The 13,922-nt window shown below is 34.5% G+C and overlaps 1 protein-coding gene across 1 annotated transcript in view; it reads left to right on the top strand.

The window, feature by feature from the left end:
* Positions 1–13,922, top strand: part of celf2 (cugbp, Elav-like family member 2) — a 533,587-nt gene that overhangs the window by 373,140 nt on the left and 146,525 nt on the right. The window contains exon 4 of the mRNA XM_039761305.1: positions 4,029–4,111. Within this exon, the coding sequence (XP_039617239.1) occupies positions 4,029–4,111 (83 nt within the window). The remainder of the gene's footprint in view (positions 1–4,028; positions 4,112–13,922) is intronic.

Here is a 13,922-nt window from a genome sequence, read left to right as displayed (position 1 = left end):
CTCTGGTCTAAGTACAGAAAACCAATTGAGGATCATCATCGCTCTTTGATTGCGATGATGGAACATTCCAAGGGAGATATATCGTTCTAAGATAGTGGTACTGGAGTTTCTAATGGGGAAGCCACAGAAATTGTGTTGCAACACTTCATTTAAAGCTCCATTCTTCTTGCTGTTCATGTTAATACATCAGTTTAACAAACAGGGTTCTAGCATTTGTGTACATCCACTTAAAGCGTTGCTTTGCATATATACTCACATCTGTAAACTTTAAAGTACTATACTTGAGTGAATAGAGTAAATAAATGAAAATCAAATACATTAATAATATTCCACAAATTTCACATTATTAAAACTAACTACCCTTTTCAATTCAAAAGAATACACTTTCCTGTAAAACAATGGTTTTTCAATGCCCATCAGCAAAAATCAAGGAAAAGCTGATCTAATGCAGGAATGTTTTACTCATGGACAACTGTGTATTGCATGTTCAAGAGAAAGAAACTCCAGTCATCTAATAATATTACAATTATTATTTGTAATATAATAATTCAAAGACGACTTACATTTGACATGTAATTTGTTACATATCTTTAGTTTTTCCAGACAATGAATGTTTAATAATAATTAAAACTAAACATATTTCTTTTATAAAGATTTCATATAATTGAGAGTATTGTATTGTGTAGCCTAAATTTGCAATATGAATTGTGTTATGGGATAAGTGTAAGTTGTCTCATGCCTACGTATTACTGAATTGTTTCTAATCTTCCTACAAAGGTGACACTAGCAGTGTTTGAATTAAGAAAAATTGGAACTTGTGTGCCTAGGGCCAATTTTATTATGCAGCTTTTAGTGCTCCTTATTTTAAGTCAAGATAATGTGAATACTTCCACCTGTTAAAAGCAAGGTTTTAAGCAATGCCATGATTAACTTACAGTGCTGCTGACAAGATGTTTTACTTAAAGTAAATGGTAGCATTACAGAGCAAATTTGTTTTTTTATTAATAAAATAAGTATTGTGTTACTCGTTACTTTAAAAAGTCATTTGACTGTGAAACATGCATTACTGTTAGTGCGTTAACCCCAACCCTGTTTGTTTCTGATATTTAGCCAATTTCTTAATATTTTGTGGACATGAAAACCAAACACACTTTTCTGAAACACTTTATTTTTAACTAATCTCATTATGTAATTAGCTGACTTTTTTTTCCCTTCTATTATTTTGCATGTGAAACAAAATGTGAGATTTACATTTATAAGAAAAGAAATGTTTGCACTTTTCACCCTGTCTTAAAACTTAACTGTTTTGTTGTTGTCTTATTTTATTAGTTTTCTTTGGGTTTTATTCTCTTCTTTCCAGTGACAATTAGTAACAAGTGCAGCAGAAAACAGAGTAAACAAAGCTGAATACTAAAACTGATTTTGCAATACACAACTGGTAGTTATTGGATGTGTAAGACTCAATGACTGCATTTGCTAAGCTTGCTAATGTCAATTTATACGTCAAATAAAGCTGAGTATATCCAGTTTAGCAAGTACAGCCACAGTCTGTTGTGTTTTGTTTTTTGTTTTTCTTTTTTTCCCCCCTATTCTTTGTGCTATTTAAAACATCAGGCATCCCCAAGATGAGCTTCTCTTCTGTTTGTGTGGTCCAAAACACCTTCATTCCTTACTTGTTATTGCTGCACTACAGTAATCCCTCGCTATATCGCGCTTCGACTTTCGCGGCTTCACTCTATCGCGGATTTTAAATGTAAGCATATCTAAATACATGTGACGGATTTTTCGCTGGTTCGCGGATTTCTGCGGACAATGGGTCTTTTAATTTATGGTACTTGCTTCCTCAGTTTGTTTGCCCTGTTGATTTCATACAAGGGACACTATTGGCGGATGGCTTAGAAGCTACCAAATCAGAACATGTATTACATATTAAATAAAACTCCTCAATGCTATAAGATATGCTTCCCGCGCGGAACTTGATTGTTTGCTTGTCTCTGCCTCTCTCTCACCCTCTCTGACATTCTCTGCGCCTGACGGAGGGGCTGTGAGCAGAGGGGCTGCTTGCACAGAAGCTGTTTGCCTAGTGGATACGAATGCACCTCTAAGAAATGCCGCTTTATCACGGTGCTTCCAAAAACACACTTATTGATTTTTGGATTGTTTGCTTTAATCTCGCTCGCTCTCTCTCTCTCTGACGTTCTCTGCGCCTGACAGAGGAGATGTGAGCAGAGAGGCTAAAGGCAAACTTAAAAGCACAAGTATTGATTTTTTGATTGTTTGCTTTTCTTTGCGAGCGCGAGCTCTCTCTCTCCCTCTGAAATTCTCTGCTCCTAAAGAGAAGATCTATTTGCATTCTTTTAATTGTGAGAAAAAACTGTCATCTCTGTCTTGTCATGGAGGACAGTTTAAACTTTTGACTAAAATGTGTTATTTAATGTCTAGAGGGCTCTAATAATGTTAACAGTGTGGGAGAGTTTCTAAGGGCTTAAAATATATAAAAATAACCATACAAACATATGGTTTGTACTTTGCGGATTTTCATCTTTCGCGGGGGGTTCTGGAACGCAAACCCCGCGATCGAGGAGGGATTACTGTATATAAATTTTACTTCCAGATATGCAGTCATTCATTGGTTTTCAGCTCTTAAGCACACAGAGTCCGCCCTATGACTTAAGGAATTTTGTTGGAGTAAGTCATGGTCTAGTTGGAGTGAGCCACTGGGCGTGTCACATTACATGACGTGCCTTCCAGGTAGCACTTCCTCCAACTCGTTAAGATCATGTAATTGAAGGCTACAAATGAAAATGGCTGAAAAAATAGTTTAATGTGAAATGGCCATAAGGAACAACAATTTCAGGTGCACATGTGTGTTTAGTAGTATATAATAAATAAATAACTAGAAATTTAAAAAAAGTGCAAAATGCCAAAAAGCAAAAACAAAATTCTACCAATCTAACAAGAAAAAATCTTGTTTCCAACAAATTCAGTGTAACTTGTCTAATTTCTGGACTGACAGAGAATGGAAAAGAGCAGCTTAATAAATTAAGATAGAAGTCCAATATCAGAGGAATTTGGTCTGGATGATGATCTGCAGTTTCATGGACTCCCAGGACTGAGAACCATAGCCGTAGATGACTCATTTGAATGAAGCCTGGTAGTCTTGCAATCTGTGCCCCATAGATTAGTTTTTTTTCCCAAGGCTTGGTGGGACCTCAGTTCTCAACGTACCTGTTTTTAGGAGTTCTGTAACTGTTTTTGCTCAGAAAGAAAGGCATGCCTAAGGAAAAAAAAACAGACCTGTGAGATTTTTCTCTGATGATATTAACATTAAGTGTGTTTGTGTTGGCCTAAAACTATATCATATTCAAGTATGGTTTTTGGTCATTTGAATAATTGATTTAATATTTCCGGAAAGCAGGAGATGATCAGATTTTTTTTTCCCCCCACTGACAACACTCTCCACCCTGGCATATAATTTAATCCTGGTAATTGGACAGATTATTTGTTTTTTCAAAAAGGCAGGCTGCTAAGGAGTCATGTACGGCTATCTGCTTTCTTTCTGTAAATGTTTTATGCACTAATTTTATTATATGTGAACTTGTAACAAAAACAGTTGTTGATTGTTATAAAATACAGTAAATTAGTTAGATTTCCAAGAATGTCCACACAAATAATTGGTTTTAAGATAGTACAAATGTCAGTCTGCAGTCATATCATGTTTTGTAATGGTGTGTCAGCTTATTAGCTCCAGTAGTGCTGATCAATTCCTTACTATACTATGGTATAAGGAGACTTCTGCACTTTGTCATATAAAATAAGAAAAAAAACGTGGGATTCTGAAACTGTTGGATGGTGCAGTTCCGAGTGTTGTTTAGATAAATTTGGCCTGCATGAAAAACGCATTAATGGGTTTCAGTAAGCACCAATAAATATTACCATATTTGATTCCAGTTGTAATCTCATAAGAAACTAATTATAATCTTGTGTTAATTACACAATATCATTGTTCTTTTTTTGTCTGTTTTCAGGCTGCTGTTTTGTAACATTTTATACAAGAAAAGCTGCGCTTGAGGCTCAGAATGCCCTGCATAATATTAAAACATTACCTGGGGTGAGTATATTTCTGTTAATTAGAACTTATTACTCATTATATGCTATATGAAAAGTTGATAAACCTTTCCGAAATGAATCTTTGCCTAATGTTTTGACTGTTGAACATATCTTGCTGTACAGATGATAATGGGTAAAACAGTGTTGCTTTGCATGTGACCCTAAATGCACTCTTGAATCAGGCCTATTTTCTTTTTCTTGGGGGATTGATATCCTCTTATTAGACTAATAGTGTATCTATTAGTATAGAGGCATATAATTTACAGGTTCATGAGTTTGATTGCTGCCTTCAGGCAATTCTGAATAAGCATCACGTTGAAGATAAGGACCTAGAGGCAGATTTCTTACCTGCCTGAAAGGGTAGCAGTTTGGCTTATTTAGCAGCACAATTGCTGCTGAAAAGAGAATTGGCTACTGTGTCTCAGAGGAATATGAAGGCATGTTTAATCCTGATGTAGAAAAAAGGGCTGAGCTTTTTACCGAACAAAGACGCATTTAAGCACACAAAGATTATGTTTAGGACCTAGATCAGACAATTACTATAAGTGTATTTCTATATACAGAAGTGTATATATGCAGAGTTTTTCATTTTATGTAAAGGTTACAATGTCATGAAATCACCATTTTAAAAAAAAAAAACAAAAACCTGAGGCTTTCTGTTTTCTTTATATTAGTGAAGCCCAAAGAGTAAATGAACATGACACAACAACTTCAACATAAGCAAAAAGAAAGGAACATATACAGTACATCTTTCATACCTGAATGATGCAGCAGATACCTTTCTGATGTCAGGCTGAAATAAGAGTATACTGGGGACGTGAAAACCGGACCAAATACTGTATAACTTAAGTGATTACATGACGAGCACTGGCAAGCATTTATGGAACAGCTGCATCATATACATTCCAGATATCTGAATGCTCTGCAGAATTGATTAGTGGCCACACTTTCACAATGCAGATATATAGCAGTCTTTTTAACATGTTCATGCAGTGTAGTTAAAGAATAAAATGCAAAATAAGAGAGCTTCAGGTCAGTTAGATATATATGGTATGCTGTATTCTTTAACAGTCATAGACTATAATTCATTTACTTTTAATTACTACTAAAAAAATTTTTAAATAACCAGAAGAATCAGATAGCTTGAACTAATATTTTCTAAATTGGTGCATTGATTCAATTCATCCATTCTTTTCCTAACCCCATTTACCATAGCTTTATTAACCTTAAATGGATTCATTGGGTTTCATAAAGTCGTCTTTTGCTTTTAGAACTGATTAGGAGCTTGCACTGATTTCAGCTTTTGTGTGTTTCATGTTATACATATCCCCCCCTACTGTTCTAATTATAGTACATGCACAACATGCAAAATTTTTATGGCTGTTCTGAAATTGTGAACATAAAATACATTTGCTGAACCAAATAGTATAAAACACAATACCTGAAAAAGATAAATAAAATATAACTAAAGTATGAGGAATTGTTGTGTGTCAGAATGTAAGGGCAATACCAGATATACAAAATTCTGGAAAATGTTTACATGTGGTAAAAGGGTATTATACTGTCAGATTATAATTTCTAAGTGTAAGCTGTAAATAAAATACTTTAAGAGCCAGGCTTATTTGATTAACTCTACCTTAAGTGTTTAACTAATGCTAAGATACACTATCTTGACTGGCAACTACAATTTTTCCTGAAAAATAATTCAAATGATTTTTTTTTTATTTTTGATAATGTTCTCTTCTTTGATATAGGTACAGTTTAAAGCTTGATAAAATAGTGCAGACATGTTTTTCTTTGACAAACTTTATTAGTGGATATCAAGCCACCCTGCAAAAATAATTTTTTAAAATTAATATCTGTGCAGTGAATTTTACTTCTGAAATAGTTCAGTGCATACTGTATATAACTGTCTGTTCATATGCATGTAAATAGTATTTTTTTGTATACATTATCTAACTTTCCATAAAAACAAATAAGGCCATAATGTAAGACCATCTTGCATAAATGCCTATAGCAATATTTCTTAATGTGTTGCAGGTGTGATCAGTGAGTCCAGTGAGTAGTACCTGATAATAAAGGCCAAACACTTGGCTAGCTGGATTATCTCCTCCTCTCACTTTAAAGCATAGTAATTATTAGTTGTTATGGGTGTCCCTACATAACCCAAATGTGTGTATTTTATAATGTAAACATATTTACAGTGTGTGTGTGTGTGTGTGTGTGTATGTATGTACTGTATATATGTGTGTGTGTGTGTATATATAAATATAAAAAAGTGTTATTACAGTTGTTAAAGCAGCACATCCAAATCCTCCAAGTTCTATGTAAACAAGGATTAGTTCAAACACTTAATCAGTGTCCGTGTATGGAATTCATTCAGTCATGGCCTCACCATTTATAAATGAGCGACCAATTGATATTGGTGCGCAAATTATAAGAAGAGAATTTCATATTGAGAGGGTTTTACGCGATCTGCAAGATCCTTTATTGCCCCCGGAGGAAATTCTTTTCGAAAGATAATGCTTTAGCCGAGGGGGAATATTGTACCTCAAAGATTTGTTAGCACCTTATATTCGAAGTCAAACTAGGCGAAGTCATGCTCTCACAACCACACAGACAGTATGCATTGCTTTAAGGTTTTTTGCAAGTGGCACTTTTTTTTATACTGTAGGCGATGCGGAAAATCTATCTAAAAGTGCAGTTTGCCAGGCAATTCGTAAAGTCTGTTTGGCTCTGAAGTATTTCCTTTGGGTTTTGATAGTGTTTCCTGGACACCTGCGTGTGCAGACACTAAAAGAGGCATTTCATGCCATTGCAGGTAGGTAATGCACAGGTGAAAACACCCACAGTTCCATAAAGAATCTCACAATCAGCCTAACATTCTCATTACCCAGGATTTCCAAATGGGATTGGGGCACATGGGACTGATCAGAGTGGAGTTTGTTCAAACATTATTTGGAAATTTACCTCTCCTTTTGATGAATAATCAGACACAGTGTCTTCATCAAATATTTGACCTTCGTCAATATCTCGTTGGTCAGACACAGGTTCTAGGGATATGACATTCCCTGCAACTGACCCAACAAAAAAGAGGGCTACAGTATATGGAACATACCTATGGCACACAATGAGGACAAATATATGCAATGACCATCCTTTACCTGAAATGAAGTGACCACTTCATCCTGCCACTGGTTCTGAGGAGGCATATACCCCTTGTGCATATTAAATCCTTAGAGTAAAAGGTCCTGCTCCACTTGTGTGAAAAAATGCGCTCGTTCTTTCGTCATTTTGTTGCAGCCTATCAGAGACTTGCTGATCATGTTTTCTAGACTTGATATATATGGGCTTTTCAATCAGCGTAGGCGTGTGCTATCATCTCGGATGTTTAGATCCAGCTAGACTAATCTACTACACCGCTGCGTTTGGAAAAACTGACTTTTCCCTGGATGAGTTTCACCGGCATTAACTCATCCAAGATGAGGCATCTGATCTCGGGTGATTTAAGCGGCATATGGAAAATACCCCCCTGGACGCCAAGTTCTTTTTAGCTGCACATTTTAAGTAAACATCACAATTCACAAAGAATTTTTTCATGCAACACTGATCATTTTACTTACTGCAAATGAACTGTAAAAACTATATAAAAAAAAAAAAAACACTGCAACAATCTATTACTATATGTTCAATATGCAACTGAAGTCATTGACGAAATTTAGTATATCATCGAGCCAACTGCGCTTGAACTGGCTGCATTCAAACACACAGGGGTAAAGGCTGATGATTGCAGGCTTGTCTAGTGCAGCGGCTGAATCCCAGAGACAGTGTTACTGCAGTTCTGCCAGGGCCGGCAGTGATCGTGAGCTGGCTGCTCAACGAATATGCGGCACTGACTGATCAGCTCTGAGAAACTGCACTGAGAAACAACTTTAGCCAGTTGCAGAGTTCACTGAATGTACGTTGCCGAATATACTGTATGTCGCCGCATATGCGCGGCTTCGGTGTGCTTCTAAATTGCACTGGAAACTGACTCTAGCTGGTTGTACAAATGTACTTTTCCTAATATTCTCGGCTCCAGTGTGCTGGCAGTAATTACGTTGTTACATATTTTAGTCAGTTATTTTTTTTATTTTGGCATAATATAGCATACGATGTGATAAACTACAACGTTTTTCTTTCAGAGTGTTATGATTAAAACATCTTTTTCTGTCTGCAAAATCATTCTTGTGTATTCCTGCTTCCTGCACTCCCTCTGAGTGTCTCTTCTCAGCAGCTCACACCAGAGCACGTCGAAATGCTCATGTTCCTGCACTGCAATCAGGAATATATGAACTGAATCTTTTATAAACTGCACATTATTGTTTTTTTTATTTGAATTGAAGCTTTATTTAAACTTTTGGACTTTTAAGACACACCAGTGGCCATTTTTGGTTAAGTTAAATGCACTTTTTGTGTTTAAAGACTATGTGCACTTTAGTTTGTATTGTTTAATGTATTTCTTTTTTATTCTGATGGTTACACTAATATAAAAACATTTGATTATTTTCAAATTCATATGTTTCACTGGTTGTTATTTTAATTTGAGTTATTATTAATTTTAATCGTATTAATGCAGAGACATCAGGGTGACATTCACAGGTAGATAGACGTGAGCAGATGAGGTAACACATGCACTGGAACCCAGAACAGGATGTGCAACCACAGGTCTCAGGCATCAAAATAGTCAGGCATGAAATAATCGTGACTAATCGAAAAAAAAATTGAACAATTAGTCGACTACCAAAATAATCATTAGTTGCAGCTCTAAAATACATATACACAGACACACACACACACACACATTAATAGTTTAGTTTTTTGGGATTTTTTTTAATGCATAGTGTGCAATTTTGCCAGTGTGGAAAACAAAGAGCTTCTTTTTCCCCTCTCTTAGGTCTAGGTATTGAGTGAAAAAACTAGGATTAAATATGTAACATACTACAGTATTATAGATTTACTGGTTTCGTATTCTAAAAGGCTATTTAACTAGTTTGTGTGGTGCTTAAGCAGTCCAGCCAGTTAATTTCTCAGAGGCTTAGGTGAAGCAGAGCAATGTTCCAATGGTTAAAATGTACTTGATGCTGGTTGTTATTAATCATGCATATAACTGTTAATCAAAGAGCCAGTGTTTTGTCAAACCACCACTGAGTGCATCACACTTGAGTTCTTTTTGGCCAATTATAAATGAGAAACTAAATTTTAAAATGCTTCAAGCATTATTTCTCTGTTGCAGTGCTTAAGAGTTTTATTGTATTGCCATGCTATATTAGTAATATTGCATTTAGTATTTATGTTAATGAAAAGACATGATGAACATAAACATACCCTTCAAGACTTCATGTAAACATAATGCAAAATTAATCAATTGAACATAGATGTGTATATCATGTACATCTCTTTCTCAATATATTTAAGTTTCTCTATTTTAACCTGTATTGCTTATCTATCAGGATGACCTAAAATTGACAATAAACAGACACTTGGAGAAGGCAAAGCTTTCTGTTTTGGTTTATATTGGAATGTGGTGGTTGCTGGGGAAGTCAATTTTGCTGTTCACTAGACATACTAAGTTGCAAATGCTCACTTTTTTTACTATCTGCTGCCAGATCTGACAGTCTGAAAGAGCAGAGGCGTACTGTTAAAAGAAGAAATAACATAGTGCCAAAGCCTTGTCTGGCAGTCACAAACTGAGATGCACAAAATCATTTTAAACACACTTCAGTATAAACTTGCTGTTTTGATCCTCCCCCCAAAACCCAATTGTCATACTAATCTGTCTCTGGCTTCAGGATAATTAATTTGTGGTTAAGTTAAAAATTCTACTTCACTGTTGTTTTCATTCTTAGAAAATGATTTTCTTTTGATTAAACTTTACTGTATTTAAGGGTGGTTAAGATTGGGAAAATATTTTACTGCTATACAATGTCTCAATAAAACAAATTAATGGGAAAGAAAACATTATTTTTTAAATTTATAAGTAAATGCTTACTTTGCAGCGATGAACATGTCACAACAGGGCTTTCAGTTTATTACAGAAATAGCCTCCAATCAGGCAAAAGTTCAGTGTCTCATATAACTATTCAAATCAAAAAGTGTTTTTTGTGAGGTAATTGTTGCAAAATAATTTAACAAGAAAATCAAAAGAATAGTCTACAGTATATATTGATCACGAACATACAAACTCTAGATTTTTGATCAGCACTAATGATGATGGGAAGGATATGCTATTCCAGAATTCATTTTTAAGAGATGATATGTAGGATGCTACAAAGACAGCAGTAACAAACATAGCTTTGTTTGCTTTTAAATATTCACAGTGAAAATCACCCCAAAGGAAATGATGTTATGCTGCTTTTTTTTTTCTTTGGAAGATTCTCACAGTAGAAGTTCCTCCCTCTAATCTTAGTGGCTAAACCAAAATATTGCATGTGTATGCTAAGCAGAACTACAGTTTTGTCTGATGCATCCTTGTATGTTATCATTTACCGTTTGTTCCTGAATAGCCGTAAAGTGTCACTCTAATCCATTACTTTAACTCCAAAATAAGTCGTGATGTCATTGCCTTCTGAGCTTCAAATAGGAGTTAGCATGTCTTATATTTTCTCCTGATTTTAAATCTCAGCTTTGGAGAAATGTAATGTTAACTAAAAGCATTTCTTTCCATTGGTTGTCTGAGGACATGTTTCTTTAGAAAAGGCAGAATTTTGTGTTTATTTCAACGAGAATGTCACTTGTGATGCTTCACTCCCCTCCTGTCATTGTTTGCTGAAATTTTTTGTGGAAGGTTGCAAGTTTATTCAGGACGGTCAGAAAAAATTTGGGATCATCATTATAGTGTCACTTTCCTATGCATGTCACTCGCATGAAAGCAAGCTATCATAGGAAGTGGAGAAAGAGTTACATTATGTACAATGGACACCTGCCTGCCTTGTCATATTAGTGGAGACTAGAAAGAAAATAAACACCACTGCACTTGTACCATATGTGAGTAAAACGATGCTACTGTGGCTTACGTCCTATCCATTATTTAACTTTGAAATATCCCTTTGTGCTGAATTTAGTGCAAACAAAACAGTTTATGGTACCTCTTGATAGATAGTTGTGTAACACTTTGGAAAATAGTTTATATATATGTAGGTAGTGTTACTCTACAAGATTACTTAGAGAAGCCTAAAGTAAGGGTGATTAACTGTGCTGGCTACCTTTCAAAAAAATCTTTATGTATTGTTATACACATCCTAATAAAGAAATGATCTTCATCTGCCCACCTACACTCAAAGATATAAGGCAGGCAAGAGGTCAGTTCAGAAAAGACTTGCATGCCAGTGATACAAAGCAGTATGTGTTTTGTTTTCCTGAAAGTATAGACAAAGACATTTTTGCATTAATGGATTGACTTCTTACTATATGTTTTTGTCATCATTTTATAAAAAAGAAAGTAACATTCCCTGCACTGATGTCATCATTTAAAGTCGTGACTTTATTGAAATTTAATGAAGAGAATGGATTTGATTGTATAAAATATTTAGCTTAGCTCTCATTGTCAGTGGTGAGTATCTGTACATTACATTGAATTTCTTACTATAAAAAGTTTACTGCAGTCAGTTTACTGAAATATAGAACATCAGTTAAAAACAAGAAGCTAAGTTTTCTCAAGAATTTCAAAACAACTAAAATATCACAATTTACAGACTTTTGAAACAGAATAGAAAAACAAGTGTTGTTTTCTTTGGTGGTAGTCAAGATATCTAAGTCAATAAGAAAGTCTTCTTAAACCAAGAAAGGAGTTAAACCCTATCTCTGGAAGGCCGCTAATTACATATAGAGATAAGAATATCTTAAGAGATGTTTACAGTGACTGCTCTGAAATGCAAAGACACGTACTCCCATAATCTTGTTAAAAAGTAAAATCCTTAGATGTTTTTCTTTTGTGCTCTACTCTTGGTAACAATAAGTGGCATGTACAATATTGGTTTCACAGTTCCAGTTGACATTAAATTTGAGAGCCATACTAGAATAGATAGCTATATAGAGAGAGGTGTGTGTGTGTATAATCAGTTAATTCAAAATGAAATTGTTAGTGCTTGCCAATGCATCATTTTTCTGATTTTTCAGGCACTGGTTATTCCATTCTTTGTTCATACTGATGCTTAATCTGGAATCTCAATATTGAGAACTGTGTACCATTTGCAATGCCTCTGTTTAGAGTCTGTAATGAGTAAGTCTTTTTTTTTGCATCAGTCATGTTTTTGTTTTGCTCATTCTGAGTGTTTTCTTGAGGATTTTCTATATACTATTCCAGGATTCGAAGGACATGCAATGTAGGTTAGTTGGCATCTGATGGCTCTTTGGTGATCTATTGGCTGCTTCAGGTCACAACCATTTGTTTTAAAAGACTGGATAAAAAGCATAACCTTTTTATTCTTGAAAGGTAGCAGACTTGTTATTAAATATCTTATTTTTTTAATACTAACCATTTAGGTATTTTCCATCTTGGTTACCTGCTTCAAAATACCCTTAGTAGTAATTTCAGTTCTAATATTATTTGTGAAAGATTGCAATGTATATCCAATCCATGGTAAATAATGTTGGAGACTTTTTTTCTTATTACAGACTTAGAGTGAAAACCCTGGAGTATTATCATTAGAGGTCTTGTTATATAAATCAATTTAATTAAGTGTGTAATTTCAGAAATGAAGTGCAAATGCTATGGCAAATACTATTTAAAAATTATCTTGATTGATTTCTGAGAGGAAAGAAAATAACAGTTCTCCTGCATTTATTAATCTAAATTTTATGTCTGTTTTAAATTTATTTAACCTTAATTAGCTGGTGGAATTTAGGATTAAATTCATTTCTTACCCCTGTTAGGGTACTTTACATCTTTAATTGTGTACAATATATATGCAGGCTATTACAGCCACAGTTGTGTATTGACTAATACAATATACTGTTTTTGGATCATTGACACAACACACTCTCCCCCTCCATTTGCTTGTCGTAGTGATCAAGTTATATATTTACATTAAATAACAATCATAAAACAGTAACAATTACATTTGTCCAAAAGAGGGTTGCACTGGTAACACTGAGGTGATGCTCAGGTGTTTTAAAGCACTTAAAGCCAAACATATCCAGCATATTTAGTAGGCTTTATATTTTAGCTAATTAAACAACATTGTCTTATAAACATGTTGTTCAGAAGGCAACAATTTAGACTGATAATTTAAACAAAAAAAAACTGTTTACGTTGACTTTTATCTGTTAGTTGGCTAGCCACATACTAAGTGAATTTGCATCAATTCATCAAGAGAAGGTGGATTTGAAAGTTAGTGTGATGGGTGGTTTTTTGCAACTCAGTTTCTGAAAAGTATGAGAGTCATTTACTTTTTCATTTTCCAAATATAAGTTTTCTTAAAAATGTGCTAAGGTAGACTTGAGGCATGAAAATAATTTGTGAGTGACTGAAGAGAAAGCACATTCATGACAGGATGAGGACTCACATAGTAAGGAATTATTGTTAGTGGTAAAATAAAAATAATTGTTGAGTTGACTTTTTCAATGGAATGGCCACTTCTCATTTGTTGGCTAAAAGTTTACAAACTGACTCCCATGAAGCTTCAGTTTTTCTTTTTGTGTAAAAGAAGTAACTATATAACAATATTTTAGCAAAAAAGCATGTGTTTTTGCGCATTTGGAACATAACAACCAGATAATGGACATGTTGATTATGCAATACAAGAAATGTGGATTTTTTTTTTCTTTTGTCC

Source organism: Polypterus senegalus, chromosome 8 (assembly GCF_016835505.1).
Source record: "Polypterus senegalus isolate Bchr_013 chromosome 8, ASM1683550v1, whole genome shotgun sequence".
NCBI lineage: Eukaryota > Metazoa > Chordata > Cladistia > Polypteriformes > Polypteridae > Polypterus > Polypterus senegalus.
Note: the sequence above shows the minus strand (reverse complement) of the source record. Positions and strands in the feature narration are given on the sequence as shown.